At 36.7% G+C, this 15,964-nt stretch overlaps 3 protein-coding genes across 3 annotated transcripts; all 3 read left to right on the top strand.

Annotated features, from left to right (window-relative positions):
* The first annotated feature begins 595 nt into the window (after positions 1 to 595).
* Positions 596 to 4,164, top strand: LOC105265268 (WD repeat-containing protein 63). The gene has a single exon (XM_011302674.1). The coding sequence runs from the start codon at positions 748 to 750 to the stop codon at positions 3,709 to 3,711; it is 2,964 nt and encodes a 987-aa protein (XP_011300976.1). The 5' UTR covers positions 596 to 747; the 3' UTR covers positions 3,712 to 4,164.
* Positions 4,165 to 8,520: 4,356 nt separating this feature from the next.
* On the top strand, positions 8,521 to 12,976 carry LOC105265228 (uncharacterized). Its single transcript, XM_011302626.1, has 5 exons — positions 8,521 to 9,058; positions 10,608 to 10,738; positions 10,817 to 10,996; positions 11,379 to 11,501; positions 11,996 to 12,976. The coding sequence occupies exons 2-5, from the start codon at positions 10,625 to 10,627 to the stop codon at positions 12,068 to 12,070; spliced, it is 492 nt and encodes a 163-aa protein (XP_011300928.1). The 5' UTR covers positions 8,521 to 9,058; positions 10,608 to 10,624; the 3' UTR covers positions 12,071 to 12,976.
* Positions 12,977 to 13,384: 408 nt separating this feature from the next.
* sing (MARVEL domain-containing protein sing) lies at positions 13,385 to 15,906 on the top strand. Its single transcript, XM_011302625.1, has 4 exons — positions 13,385 to 13,919; positions 14,458 to 14,640; positions 15,010 to 15,150; positions 15,494 to 15,906. Exons 1-4 carry the CDS (start codon positions 13,770 to 13,772, stop codon positions 15,566 to 15,568), a joined length of 549 nt encoding a protein of 182 aa, XP_011300927.1. The 5' UTR covers positions 13,385 to 13,769; the 3' UTR covers positions 15,569 to 15,906.
* The last annotated feature ends 58 nt before the right edge of the window (positions 15,907 to 15,964 follow it).

Genomic DNA, 15,964 nt, shown 5'->3' on the forward strand with positions numbered 1-15,964 from the left:
GTTTTTTTTTAATCTTTTGCGCAACAGAAAATAATCGTATTTACCTAGAATCTAATCATTAATAACCCAACCCACCGTAGAATATAGCGTTCCCATAATGACTTCTTGTGCCGAGACGTCTTTATCGTAGAGGCACTGAGTGGACATGATCACGGTCTTCCTATTTTTAGACGTCATTCGCCGAATACTTCTCCGGTGATAGAAACCACTGATGACTGATATTGCCACCGTCTCGTTGTTTTTTTTTTGTTATCAACGATTAAAGTTGTTATTTCAACGAACCACCTGCGGAATTCCAGTATTACTTTATAAAATCCAGCATTACTTTACGCAGGCGCACAGTTCATTCATTGCAAGACCTAATTTATCAGAAGTGAAAGTGAAAATATCGCGAGTCCGATGATTGTGCTTTCCACATCGTGAGTTTTAATGATATCGTCGGATCGTTTGTTCCTCAAATCATTAAACATTTGTTTTGCAAACAAGAAGTAACTTCCGGCCTTCAACTGTGTTTAAAAAAAAGCTACTGGACTTTATGTAAGACCTTTCAATAGAGTTCTAATAAAACTCGAATAGAGTTCTTATAAAGTTATAATTTATTATTATTTTTTCCTTGAAAATTTACAAAATTCTGTTAAGCTCGTTCACGCATATCCTCCAGGAGTTTCCAAGGCTACGCTTAATCAATATGATGCCATTCTCAGTTCCCTTTTGTTATGACCCGCGTTATTTTCTTCATCCCTCGTGATGCCGACGAACAGTCCGAATTGGCCGTCAAGTTGGTCTCCGCCTTCGAAAATCACATCGAGTCTTGTTTTGATTGAATTAACAACGGACAATCAGGTCGAGTTGGAGTGCACAAGCAATGAATTCGTCTTCCTGGAGTACCCCTGGGCGTATGTAGCACGGGCGATTCTCCTAAAAATCTCCCAGGATGCCACGTCCACCCTTGAAACATACAAATCACAGATTGAAGCTTATAAACCTGAGATGATGCTGCTGGGATACGCTTCGAAGGAGCTCTGCTCCACGCACTACGTCCTCTGCCTGACGGAAGAGGTGCGAGACGCGATGGTGAGCCGAAACCGTCAGATAACCCGAAGTATCCACGACAGGGTCACCAGGATGCTGAGAAAAACACCACTGGGAGTCATTCCCAGCAGTCCTCTAGCACCAGTGGATGATACGGTCCTCAAAACGAGAAGATCCCTCTTCGAGGTAGAAATCAGCCGCAAGTCCTCACCACCAGGACCCCGTGACCTGTCCGACAGGAGCAGCGAAGCCACGAGAGACGGTTACCTAGACATTCTTCTGCCCCCAACCTCGCAATTCTCAAACGTCCGGATGAAACTTGTCACCAAATCCCTGCAGACGAATCTCCAACCAACCCCTAGGAGTGTTCAAACGTACATTGGCTACCCGAAGACCAAGTGGACTCAATACGACAACAGACCAGCTGTTGAGAGTCAACAACCCCACCCTGAGAAAACGACAGAAGAAAGTAGTCCAGCAGGTCACTCTGAGGCAGTCACCCTGAGCGACGAGAAGCCCGTTCAAATGGAAAGTCTAATTTCCGTGAATGAGAGCCTCGTCAGGCAGACAGAGTCCCTGAGGAACTTCATCGAGGCAAATCTCTCAGTTGTCACAGACTGCATTCGCTACAACTCGGAGATAAATATGCACTCCGACGACATCGAGAACCTAGCCAAATGCGCTATCCCGGAAGCGTCAACAGTGATTGATTACAATCTTGGTGAGGTGATCTCCCTCGTGGATCTCGGCGCCACCAAGGGCACGGTCATTTCCGATGTAGCTTGGCACCCGAGTCGTGTAGAATATGTCGCTATATGTTACATCGAAGCTGGCAGGTGTCTTGATTTCTCCGATCACTTGCCCAATCACATTTCCACAGCAGCAGCAGCTCCTGGGAATGACGCGAGTGTTCTCCTATGGTCGATTGACGAACCCCTGAAACCCAAGCTGTGGCTGGTGGACTACAAGGAGATCCGGGTAATGTCTTTCTGTCCTTCGAAGGATTCCGTGCTTGTGGGAGGAACGAAGACCGGTCAAATTGTGATTTGGGATTTGGAGAAGAGTTTCGAGGCCATCGATTCTGGTGAAGAACTGAGTGATAACGACTGCCGAAGACTGCAGGCGTGTGCCTCGTCGGATCCCGGGGAATCTCATCTTCTACAGATTCGGGCAATCCACTGGCTGCCGACCTCCTGTCGGCTGGAGCCTACGGGGAAGTTCAGTAAGATTCCTGACAACATGAGTATGCAGTTTATGACAGCTTCTGAGGACGGCACTGTTGCCTTTTGGGATCTACTCTGGCAGCCGAACATGACAGCAGTTGCCAAAAATCTTCTCAATATCGTCGCTGCCAAGATGTCATTGACCGAGGGCCTGGAGAGGCTGGATAACGTATTTCGACCGCACTATCGGCTGAATGTTGTTGCATCTAAGGAGACATCCACCCTGACAGTTCTGGATATCTGTCCGGCATCGGGTGAAGCATATGATGAGATTCAGACCGACGCCATTGATCCTGACGCTAATGAATCGGCGCGGAGACTCTGGGCTAGCACCACCCAGGGGGAGCTCTTACTGTGCACCTGGCGTGGACAGGAATTCGATGAGATTTGTCACGAGAATGTGGAGATCACTGGCCATTCTGCTCTCATTCATGACGGTCCTATTGTCAAAATCGTTCGATCTCATCACGTAAGTGACATCCTGCTGACGATCGGCGGGAGTGTATTTGCCCTGTGGAAGGACGACTTTCTGAAAAAACCGCTTCTTTGGAGGAAAGGCAATTGTCTGTACACCAGCTGCTGCTGGTGCCACAGACCCGGTGTCTTCTGCGTAGCTAGGAAAGACGGAGACCTTGAAACGTGGGACATATGCCGGAAGACTCGAGAACCGGTTCACGTGCAGACTATTTCTGGCAAGTTGATAACGGGATTGCACAGGCGGTTTGATGGGTTCGTCGGAGTTTGCGATTACAGTGGGGCTTTCAGGGTGTTTAAGCAAGGAGGAGGGCCGGAGTTTGAGAGGATTGAGTGGCTGAGGCAGTTTGTCGATCGCGAGGTGGAGAGGAATCGGGAGTTTTGCGTCTGGCAGGAGGAATATCTTGAGAGCAATGAAGTAGCAGTTGGAAGGAAGGAGGCCAGGGCTGCAGAGGAGGTGAGACGACGGCACGAAGAGGCCAGGGAGAAGTTCCTGAGGGAACAGGAGGAGGTAATCAGGATGAAGGCTGAACGACGAGCCCTCAAGATACCCAAATCCAAGGAGACTATTCTCAGAATGGAGAATATTGAACGGATGAAGATCGTTTTGCTGGGGAAGAAGGGCTTTGACCCCCGGAAACTTGAGGAGGCGAGATCGCCGATGGTTCAGCAACAGGAAGAGAAGGTCATCAGGATGATCAAGGCGAGGGAGAAGGTTGCCAATAGAGATGCTTATTTCACGCAAGCATTGGCTGTCGACTTTCCGGATGCTCGCGGGAACGTCCTAAAAGCAGAAGATGAAGAGACTGGGGGTGATGATATTGAGAGTTTCAAAGAGGATGAAGAAGCCTACGCCAGGGTGAGAAGGGAAGCCCGGGAGATGATCAGGGCGGGTCTGCAGATCCCGAGGTTCGATTGGAATGCCGTGATGAGGGACAGCCGGCGGATCAGAAGCGCAAAGGATCGGGTTGAGGATCATTAAGGCATCGGGGGCTCGTCATGTGGGCGGTGATTTGCGGAGGAATTTTATGTGGAGATGGTGCAGTGCCAGACTGGAAATAATAAATAGCAATATCACAAGCAGACTTATATTACTTGGAAAGACTACCGATTAAGGAGTTATTACCGATATCTTCTTATTTCACAAGTTTTTTACAAACTTCTGAGAAACGGTTATTAAAATTGACGGGAGGAATGCACCGTTTCTGAGTTTTATTATTATTCAATATCTAATGAAGTTTCATTACTGTAGAAGAATGTTAAAATTCACAAAACTTTACCAAAGATTTCGAAAATAGACCTGCGATCATGAAAATTTGTGAGTCATTCAATAATGAAAAACGTATAAACGATATATTTTTCGCGTCAATCTGATCCATGATTTTCCACAAATTTACAAAAAACATGAAAAATCAGAAAATATCGGCAATAATTCTTTAACCATGAATTATTTGTGATGTATTTATCGATGTATTCATATTTATTAGTAAAAAGAATGTAGAAGGAATTAATTTCTGATGTCTAATCGCATGTGTAAAGCGTAATTTTTCTTCACCTTAAAGAACGGTTCATTTTTCCCCAAAAAAATTGTATATAAATTCGATTATTTTCTTACAACAAAACGTTAAAAAATATTAGTATGTTGTAAAAGTTACTTAAATGTCACTGTTGGGTATGGTTATCTCTTCTTTTTTTTCCGCGTTTTAGAAAATAGAAAATCTGAAAATAACTAAACCTATGGCTTAGCACGAGGGACGGGTAGAGTAATTTTAAAGTCATGGGTTATTTGTATTTCAAAAGTAAATTCTGAACAGTCGAATGACTTCCCCTCGCAATACGCCCACTTTTATCATCCTCGAGAGGAAGTGCCTTACGATATGTACTTTTTTCACCACAAATACATCGGCAAATTATATGAATATCGCACTATATTCTCTGGCTGTCGCCGCGTAATTTTACTCGTGAGAAAGCACGAGGGGAAAAAACCCACCAGAACTGCTCAGAATATATTTTTTTCAGGATTTTCATAGTTGAAGTTTTCATCCTCTCAATCTTCCATGCGATATTGATTTAAAAAATCGGCTTTCATCTCTGCGAGTTCATAGGATTTAATTATTCATGATAAATCATGAATTGTTAATCGAATTGTGTAGATTTTAGTATGAAATATTCTAGGTTTGATTGATATTGAGAATGTACTCATGGTTTTATAATTTTTCGTTGCAGGTCCTAGGAATTATTTGCATGGCATGTGCCTCACCGGCATGGCTAGGAGCATCAAGTTGGTTCTTATTCGTATCAATAACATCATTCATCGCTACTCTTCTCTGGTGTTTTATTTATCTGTTGGGTATCCGGGAGGCTCTGAAGCTACCCATCAACTGGCTGCTAACGGTGATTTTCAATTTTTATTTTTAATGTACTCTATTCCAAGAAGAAATAAACGAAAATGTGATTTTCTTACAATAGACTATTGCCCAAGTACCGACATTTTTCGATATAATTCAAGCGATTTTTATTTATAGTCAATATTCAATTACCTACCGGGAAAAGTTTATAATTAATAGAAATTCCACGATTGATCGAAATTTTTCATTTGAGTTAATTAAATCGCAAATTTATTTTCGTCGCAAAAAAATATGTTTATTCAAGACTAGATTTTTTTCTTCATGTAATTCTATAAGAATGTTGAAACGTAATTCTCTTCGAAGAACAAGAGGATTCTCTTAATAAACATTCCTTAACAATAATGACAATTTTCATTATCTCTAATTTATTAAGAGCAGAGCCAACAAATGTTGTCATTAAAAATCCATAAATCGATGAGGAAATCTACAGAAATAGTATACTCTCCGAAAATGATAATAAAATCCAAAGTTGCTTGTTTAAAAATTACTCACGTAAGTATAAATTCAATTTTTTGCCAAATGTCTTCAAGTGGTATTATGCATTCATAAAACCGGAATCGTGAGTTCATGTATCACATGTTCTTATACATATGCCCTATAAAAGGCATTCAATGACGTATTTTACGTCGTAAAAACAACATTTGAATTTATATTATCGTACGTTGTTTGTGTATAAATTCTAACTAGTGTAAAACTTATCGGATAATACGTGTAATAATTATTCTCAATTCAAACGCAATCTGATTCGTCAATCAAGAATTCTCCCAGAATTTCGTAATCGTAAAAGATTTCAAGGTGTCTCTTTTTAAATCTAATGAATTTCCTAACGATTCATTCCATTAATTTATTTATCATTCCATAATTTTATTCCAGGAATTATATAACACCGGAATTATCGTAATTCTCTACGCAATAGCTTTCATCGCTCAACTCGCAGTCTGGAGTTCGGTCCAACACCATCACGCGAGATCAGCGAATATTGCAGCCGGTGTAAGTGGAATTTTGAGTCATAAAATAATCAATGAGTCGATCAATGAGTCAATGATCGATAAGAAAACCCGTCACTATCGCCGCGCAGTGATAAGAACGATTCAAAATGATTCAATGGCTCCTCTCTGTTTTCAGGTTTTTGGAATTTTCAATACATTGGCGTACCTCGCCGGTACCTATTTCCTTTACTACGAATTCAGGACCGGAAGTTCGCAGTGAAAATTAAACAGGAGTACCTGAGAGTTGCGTCAGCACCCAATCACACAGGATTTAACCTGCCGTCTTCGAGCAGGCCATATTGGCCAAAAATCCTTATTTTTCACGACTCGTAACTCCTTATATTTATATACATACAAGATCTACAATTATAAGATACTTCAAAAGTTCTGCTACTTCAAGGGGAATTAAAACAATCGACTTCAATCGTCAATATCTCGAGATCGATAGAGTGAATTTTTAATTTTTGAAAATGCGATTTTATTCAGCCAAAAGGCATCGCTGGAGATATTGATTGAGATCGAAGAAATCATTTTACCGAATTTCCTTTATTCTGTATCTCACCAGAAAATTTCACTCTGATATTTCCTTTCCCCAATTTTCAGCAACGATAAATTGATTATCGGAACTAGCAACATATTGTTTATAGAGATGAATGCTTCGATAATTTATATCACGAGATCATAAAGAATTGTATTGTCATCTTGCGCATGATCATGCAAATGTGCACGATAATATCATCGTAGATACATAGATTTTCTCATGTATATAAAATCCTGTTACAACCTATATATTTCATACTAATATATACATTGAAATTCCTGCCAATATGGAGAGTAAAATTGCTAAACTGGAAGTCTCGACGAACAAATGAGAAAACTGAAAGCGATTTCCGATGCTTGTGGGAAATCTAACGAATTTCGAATGACTAATTATGCTACTTAACATTGGTACAAATTATAATTAATATAAATCCATGTATATCGAGTGTAGAATCAAATCGTTGAGTTGTCAGAGAGTGGAGAGTACTTTTTGCTGGAGTATTTCTGTATTTTAACCGAAAGAGAAATATATTTACACGAGAAACATCGATCGCTGCATTTATCCTGTTAAACTGAGTATTTGTTTCATTTACTTTCTTTTATTTTGTCATTTGACATTTCTCCGATTTTTAGGAACTTGTATCAACAAAATCAAGCCATGGATGACCAATAAAAATTAATGTTGAGTATTTTTCACCCTTTGAAAAGGAAAATATATTATGGCCTAAGAATTTATATGGAATGAATGATCATTCGCATTAATTCTCGAATGTGCAATTTTAGCAGTTTGTGCTCATTTCTTCTTTTCTTTATTAATAGTTCGGTATTGATATGATAATTAGGGACCAGAGGAAAAATCAATGTCTAAACATGGAGAATTGTAAGAGAAATACGCTCATTTTGCCTTTGTATCATTGATCGTCCAATTTTAACGATTACGTATGTCTCGTATTGAGGCATTGCCGTTTCCTTGGAATGTTCCCTGTTCCGAGCGATGAGGCGATTGCAAAGAGGAAAGAGGGAAAATAAAACGGGTTAACCTCCGATAAATTGAGATCTGCAAAGTTGAATCTAGAAGTGATGAAGAAAATTAAGTATATTCTAATTTCATCGCTTGGGAGATGGTGATATCAACTTGAATTCCTGTGGATTCTGCAAAGATTTTAATTCTTAAAATACTTCGCCTATTGAGAGCATCGAAACCCACTTCCATTAATTTCATTTCAATTTTCGTTTTGAAGATCTAAATTTTGAGAAGTCGTGAGGTAGATTGGGACGTTCGGTATCGACTTGACGCTCTATTTTATTTATTTATTGAGTATTAATAATTTAATTTTTACTGCATTTCTTCAATGTTTTATGAAATGTAAAATTGATCGTATGAATAGTTTTAAAAAAGGGGGGGTGAAAGTAATAAAAAATGTTCATACGTATGGAAAACTGAATAGGAAAGCGTTTTTTAAAAATTATTTTAAGTTAGAACTCTGGTAATTCGATTAAAATTCTAGTGGAATTTTTTAGCAAAATTTTAGTTGAAATTCTGGTTATTCTTTGCTTATTCTACTGCAAAGCAATAGAATTACAATAAGAATTATGTGGAATTCCGAATAATATTTCTAAAGAGCTAGCAGGATTTTTACATAAAGCATTTTTCCCGTGAATTCTTTGACACATCTTTCATCGCTGTGAATTCGTTAAGTACCAGAGATAAGCAGGACTAAACAATCGGCTTAAAGTTAATTTACTGCGTCCCAAATCAAATAACAAGTCAATTGCATTATTTATCTTCAATTTAATTTTAGCGATGACGCAGTTGTGAGTATTGATATTTCCTTGTGCAAAACTCAGTCGAGACTGTGAAGGAGTGGGAAACATGACCAGTTGGTCATCAGCAGAATCACCACTCTCAATTAAAAAGCAAAAAGGTTAAATAAAAAATAATGAGATTCTCCTTGAAGTAATTTCATAATCTTGACTGAAATTTCTCCGGGAGAACTATTCATCTGGCCCCGCCCTATTGATTTTCCCGAACCCGTGGAAGTGAAAAGTGAAACTTCCAAGTGAATTTTCGTATAAAAATTTTTATGATAAACATTTTTGGGTATCCATTGGGTGGAAAATATCGCGGGTAGGGGGAATGAATTATTTATGAAGTATTCGGTGTGTTGCAGGAGAAATAGTGAATTTTCTGACATTTTCGCGGCCTTGAGTAGTCTATGGGAGTATTGCGTACTCTAGAGGTTCTTTCATGTGTTAGTTGTGAAACCCGGGTGTGTGATATCATTGATGACGTACATACGCCCACGGAATGGCGACTCGAGTCATAAGGTAAACATACACCTCCAGTCGATCGCGATCAGCCGAGGAAGCACAATCTGCACCAGGTGATAAGGTAAGTTCCGGTGCACTCCTTACTGGTTTATTTTCACTGATTAACAGGCGCGCCCTTCATAGGTTTTACAATCGAGTTGATAATTTAAATGATTTAAAAACATTAGTATAGATTTTTCCTTTCCCATATTACGAAATTCAAGTTTATAAATAGATATCAGATGGTGTACACACTTTTGGGTTTGAATTCCCGCTCATGTGCGATAAATATTTAATTATAAAATACTTTATCTGCGTTTTTATTTCATGATACATTCTGATAAAAAATTGGGGCGAATTGAGTTTTTTTAACGCGAAAAGATTTTTGCTCCAGGAAAAATAAGTTTTTTGTTTTTCAGTGCAATTATTTATTTGTTGATTTGTTATTTATTGACAGATATATATGTATATAGATATATATAATGGAAGTCAAGAATTGAGTATTTATTCGAGATATCGGGTTTTTTAAGTCATTAAAAATTTAACCATTCAGCTCTGAAAATTGAGACGAAAATCTTTGACAGTGTGGGTTTCTTCCAACTCATTTATTTTTCGTTTGAATGCTGACCATAAACCCATGATGTCAATGCTATTTTAATAAAACATCAACTTCAGTTGTGACTGTTTCCGACAAAACGAGTGAGATATAGATAAACGACAGAAGACAAAGTAAACTGTAAAAAATCCAAATAAATTTATTATTCCAGAAGGGAATAATCATTCCTTAAACAAGAACAAGGGCAGCAACAATATTACAATAAATTCGTCTCTCCATTACTATAATTACTGTAATCGCATTATTTTTACATTAAAAATATATTAGTGGATATTAATAAAAATATTTAAATTACATGCTGGAAAAAAATAGTTACAAACATGCGTGTAATAATGTCTATAAACATATGGCGTCACCGCTATTTTGATAGTATAAAACAGTATATATGGGTCGACCCACAAAAACACGACCTTGTCCCCCTTTTTTCAGTTGGAGAAGTGGAATCCGTTGGAGGGGATGCGTATAGATTACGTTGGCCAATGTACTTTTTAACTGCAAAATAAAAATAAATAAAATTATTCTCTCAATCTAAAAATTTCATTTTCTCGTTACAATTGCTCATTTTGCCCCGAGATCGGTTAAATGTAATGTACATTAATGTAATGATTAAATCATTAATGCAATGATGAAATTCCTATTATAATTAACATTTCCCCATTATAATTAACAATTAATCATTCAAATCACTCGAATTGCGGCTTAAAATATAAATTTCGTTATCATCATCGGATGATTTAACGATTAATTATTTCAAAATTTTGAATTTTGAAAAAAAATTATAGAAAATAAACGCAAAAATTGACACAAAGATGTGAACGTAAATGACAAATTGAATATAATGTTGATTTTACAGCGGGAACCGTGAAAAGTGAAAGGGGAAAAATTATTAGGAGTAAATGAAAGATTAAAAAATTTGAAGTGAAAATATTTGACGGAAATAATAGCGAGTGTTAAATTCGGATGATGTGTGAATAAGAAATCGAGGGTGAAGACTAATGGATTTTTTTTTTCTCAGAAAGATAAAACGATATCATGTCGCATACAGTAACGGTGAGGACCGCAACGGTGACCACAAGCACCTCCAGCATTCTTATCAACACGGGATTTATGAGGTCTTATCGAGGTGTTCTCAAAGTTCTGGAGCTGGTCAGTATTTTGAGCGTTCCCCTTGCACATTCATTGTTTATGCCGCCCCGTCAATGATTAATTAATCATGTGTTCCAGATACTGGGTATCATCTGCACGGGAATCATGGGTTATTTATTTGATTACAGCATTGCTATACGACCTGGACATTTATTTCTGTTTCTGATGGTCACAACATTCATGATTGCCACTTTTATTCTCGTGCTGAGTTCCCTCTTTTCGATATCTTCTGAAGCTATGATCTCCAAGACTCTTTTTGTGAGTGAAACTACAAATTTTACATTCACATCGAAAAAATATTCCACCTGAAATTATATTGGCCATCTATTTGAATTCATTACGAATTTTCATTTTCCTTTTCAATTAATCAATTAATTTGTGGTTAATTCTATCATAAAATGTACAACTCTTCGCTGAGTTTCCAATAAACTCAATTATAATAGAAAGATAAAAATAAGCATGACAACAAAAATTGCAAAAAGAATGGATCACAGTATTTTTACAGGAATTCTTAGAGTTCAAACAGGAATTTAATACTTTAACTTAACTCTTCAAAGCAAGCGTTGGGTTTTTATATTTAATTCCGTTGCAGTCGACCCTTACGAAATTTCGACTAATTAACGATTTTCTCATTAATCAGGAAGTTTTGTATCATGCCATTGCATTTGGCTTGCTCCTGGCTGCCTCAATAAACTTCATGATGCTGATAAGCGATGAGAGAAGAGGAGCTACGAGATACTACAATCTCCACGTAACTGTGGCGGTGAGTTTATAGAGATAGAATAGAAATTTACGTCACCAGGAGGTGAGGCATCAGCTCATGGTCTTCCCTGTGATTTAAGACGAGGCCAGGGTGATGCATTACCTTTACTATTTTCCTTTCCATATTCTTTCGAATGTGTCCATTTCATGAATAATCTCTTATTTCTATCTCTTTTTATGAATCTGACTGTCTAATCCCCAAAGAATTAAAGAGAGACAAATCGAAATGACCATTCTCTCTACTTATCGACTTATCTCGAGAACTGTCAATTCGAATTGAAAATAATTGAAGACTTTTTTGTAGCTCGTTAAATTTTTTAGAAGAAAGGTTCTCTGGAATTTTATCTTAGAGTCGATAGTTTCGGTAGATCAATCGGTACTTACTGCGGAGAGATTAAGATATGAATATAATTATTATATTTAATCTGTCGTTACTATGATTGGGAAATTAATTATTGGTATATTTTGCATTGATCTTTATTTATTATTTTACAGAGTCTGGGCCTCATCAATTCTGTATTTTACCTTCTCAGCACTGTGTTCGGAATTCGATCATACAGAGGACTATAAACTGTCCGGAATTATGATTACATTTCATAATTCATGACGATTTTGTGAAGCCATGCATTCTGATCATCTCCGATGACGCGGAAAATTCTTCACTTATTTTTTAAAAAAATATACACCAATAGATCGTCCATATTTCGTACATATTTAAAGCTGATCAAGTCTGACCGTTGAAAACACTTTACGCTTAAACCAAAACGTCAATTGTAACGTGATTATATTTTTTGTTCAGACATAGAATGCACAATTTTATTTAGATTATAAATTATTATGAGGAAAAATTACTTCTGTAGAAGAATTGTGTATTGCATTGAGAGAAATTCTTTCATGATCTTCCGTGAATTGATTCTCCCAAAAAAAAAATCAGTACTAATGGGACTAGTTTTGCGAATATTTAAATTTCTTCTTGAAGTTATCTTTGATATCGTGAACATTATGACAGTTCACTGAATATACTTCAGGCAATTATATTGACTTTCTAAAGTCATTTCCTCTCATAATATTCCACAGAACTAATGACTTCACCAAAAAAACGTACCAATTACCCATTAAAAAAAATCACGTCCTTGAAAGTTATTTGTTTTTAATGGAAACTTTTTCAAGCGTCTACTTAATTGAATGTTTAATTAATCCAGTCAAAAATATCTCTCACGTGGAACATATACGCGTCGGACAGAAGTGATTTTCCCTCTCAGTGTAACGAAGGATTTTTTAACGAGTGATTTTAATTTATTGTATTTTCTTTTTCTTATTGAGAAAAATGGACATTATCCGCAGCTAACCATTGAAGCTGCAGCATTTGTATCAAATTTACAATTTGTACAATTTATAATTCACAATTTGTGTCGAATACCTTTGAATATTTATACTAAATATTTAGAATAGCGGAATAAAGCCTTGTATCTGATACTTGTTGTGCATTCACTTCTTCAGCGCTTCACAGGATGTAATTTTAATGATTCAATTATCATTACCACATCACATGAAGAGCCCCGTGTAATTAAAAAATTGGGAGACCTATTGACTAGATTATTTTTAATACGAAATCATTTCTTTGCCCTAATCATTCGATTCTAGTTATTTTTATCGATCTTTCATGTATGGGAGATTGAATTACAATCGCTCACGAATTAAGTGTCTCTTTTTAAAATCTGCCGAGTCATTTCATCGAGATGAGACGAAAAAAAAAATTTTTTGTGGAGTTTTTTATAATTCCTCTCGGTATGTGGCCTGCTCGGTGCATCGTGGCGCGTGCCTAAAATAGATGCTATTTCCACGGATGTTGTCTCGACAACGATGCAGGGGGTGCAACGACACGCGCGATCATTGAGTGCCCGTGAGAATCCCCTTGTTTCAGTCTCTACCCAAAACCCGGTCTTTAAACACATCAAAAAATCCTCCAGATCCCAAATCATCTTCAAAGCTCCACCAAAAATCATTTCAATTGATTACCGAGCCCGTATCAAATCGATCTATCCAATAATTCGACTATTGAAATCTTGTTTCGGAATAAATCCTTAAATAACTCCATTCCCCCAGCTCATCTCCAACGTCTTCAGGGAATAATCTAAATTAACTACCGCGCATAAAATCGAACGATCGAGAAATCCGTCGTTTTGGCGAACGACAGGGTTTCAGACAGAAGTTTAATCGACGTAAAAAGTAAATTTTAAAGAAGAAGATTAAGGGAAAAATATAAAAAATGAAAGGCAGTGGAAGACCGATAATTAGGATGGCTCCGGAGACGACGCATGGAGCTGGTGGAGTCGAGTGTTGCTTCTGTCGCTGCTGTACTTGCATTCACATTGAATTCTTCAGGACTCTTCCTGGAGTTGTGAAAATAGCCGAAACGGTAATCTATCATGATTTTTGTAATGTCATTTTAGTGGGGAAGAGGGAACGGAAATGGGTTCTCTGCTTGAGCTTTCGACGCAATTCGCTGAATCGAAGACACATGGTGAAAATTTTGTTAGAAAAACTTTTAAAAAGGAGAATATGCACTTTAAAAAAAGGTTTTATTGACGATTCAATGTGCCTTAGATTCATAGCTATTTCAGGTGAAAAATGAAAAGAAAAATGAAAAGAAAAATGAAAAGAAAAATTAAAAGAAAAATTAAAATTAAAAATTAAAAGAAAATGAAAGAAAATATCAGCGACTATTTTTTTGAAGTGTCAATTTAAATAATGAATGTCATAAAGGATTTATTAATTTGTTGGATTCAAAGAATGAATAAAAAAATTAAATTAAATAAGTCCCTGACAATTAGGATTGTAAAGCACCTTTTACCAGAAATCCCGAAAAATTGTGCAAAATTGTGAATCACTCTACCTCTCCGTCAATAACTTGCATTTATATTATTTCTATGTCTTCAATTTGATATGTATTACAGGTAATGAGTGGCATTATCCAGAGTCTATTGATAAACTACGGTCTGCGATACAGTGCAACAATCGGTTCCGCCTTCGAGGGGTCGTTAACCACATCTTCAGCGTGTTTTCTCACATCTTCCGTATTATTAGCCTGTTATATTATTTCTAAGAAATCGTACGGACTTATTCGAGCATCTTTATTTGTAAGTACCGAGGATTCAATTTAAAATAATAAAATACGAATTAAAATCGTTATCATATGAGACCCTTTGGAAAAAATCCAGAGTAACTGTCATTTATTGACCCAAGACTCTTCTCCGGTTCATTTTTTAGATAATATATCATAGACTCCTTCCATTACATAAATAAAACCTGTAAGATACCTTCGTAATATGAAAGAGACAGTTGCAAGTTCATTTTCCATTTATTCCCGTTTTATTCTCGTTTTATTCTCGATTTAATTGTCAACTGCTTTGAAATTCTACAAATGAATTCACATAATTTTAATCCAGAGTGACACAGGTAATGACGTCTCGAGATTTCTGTGAAATAATTAAATGAATCATTCCCAGGAAATGATGTTCAATACTTTGGCATGCTTTCTATACCTGAGTTCTGCGTCCTACCTCGGATTTTCGACGAAGATGTTCCTGTGGCCACAGTACTACATCACTCCTGGATTTGACGTGTATCCGGCAATGACAGCAGCATATGTGAGTAATTAAACTAATTCAATAGATAAATCAGATGTAACAATTCTACGTGCTAATTAAATTAAGTACCTCCGTGACGAAAGAGTAATGTATGTAGAGTAAGTGTAATGCATGGAATTACTCATTTTTTATTATCCATTTATCCCGAAAAATATCAATTTTGAGAGAAAATACGAAATGACCTTTTTAGCTAGAAATTTAATTAACTACAGAAAAGTTCTTTAGTTTTTCCTCCTTAAATTAATACTGGTCTTAAAATGGTCTTGTTTCTTTATTTCCTCACTGACAATAGAAATAGTTCCCCTAGGATTATTTCCAGTTTCGAATATTTTTTTTTATCCAGATGCTGAGCGGCGTCGTAGGATGTTTACACGGGGCCGATGCGTACTTCTCCTTCCGGGAGTACAGGAGAAGATAATCATGGCATCTGTTAACTCCGAAATAATCGTTGTCATATTAATAATTAATTGTTACTGCAGTCATACCAAAAAATTCCTAAGGCTATTACGTTTCTAATGTTTTAAGATATATTTATAATACCAGAAAAGAACGCGCGCTTCGTGCACGCATGTCTCGCTCTTAAGTGGAAATTCTAATGAGAAATTGAAAATCAAAAGAATAGGCTTCAGATAATTATTTCGACTGAACATAAAATTTTTGTTTATTATATTGATTATACAATTCTTTGTGTACATAATTTTTACAATTTTATTATCTCGCTGACTTCTGAAATAAATTCTATTTTAATTCCTAAAAAATGGATAATATAAAAATATATTACAAAATATTTTTATCTGAAAAAAAACAAATATAT

This window comes from Fopius arisanus, unplaced genomic scaffold (assembly GCF_000806365.1).
Source record: "Fopius arisanus strain USDA-PBARC FA_bdor unplaced genomic scaffold, ASM80636v1 scaffold00028, whole genome shotgun sequence".
Taxonomy (NCBI): domain Eukaryota; kingdom Metazoa; phylum Arthropoda; class Insecta; order Hymenoptera; family Braconidae; genus Fopius; species Fopius arisanus.

What these genes read in the sequence shown, in the direction of transcription:
- LOC105265268 (XM_011302674.1), top strand. Translation starts at nt 748, where the DNA reads ATGCCGACGAACAGTCCGAATTGGCCGTCAAGTTGGTCTCCGCCTTCG.
- LOC105265228 (XM_011302626.1), top strand. Translation starts at nt 10,625, where the DNA reads ATGTCGCATACAGTAACGGTGAGGACCGCAACGGTGACCACAAGCACC. An exon ending in TTCTCAAAGTTCTGGAGCTG is followed by an intron (nt 10,739 to 10,816) that starts GTCAGTATTTTG and finishes CATGTGTTCCAG; the next exon opens with ATACTGGGTATCATCTGCAC. An exon ending in ATCTCCACGTAACTGTGGCG is followed by an intron (nt 11,502 to 11,995) that starts GTGAGTTTATAG and finishes ATTATTTTACAG; the next exon opens with AGTCTGGGCCTCATCAATTC.
- sing (XM_011302625.1), top strand. Translation starts at nt 13,770, where the DNA reads ATGAAAGGCAGTGGAAGACCGATAATTAGGATGGCTCCGGAGACGACG. An exon ending in TTGTGAAAATAGCCGAAACG is followed by an intron (nt 13,920 to 14,457) that starts GTAATCTATCAT and finishes TATGTATTACAG; the next exon opens with GTAATGAGTGGCATTATCCA. An exon ending in TTATTCGAGCATCTTTATTT is followed by an intron (nt 14,641 to 15,009) that starts GTAAGTACCGAG and finishes AATCATTCCCAG; the next exon opens with GAAATGATGTTCAATACTTT.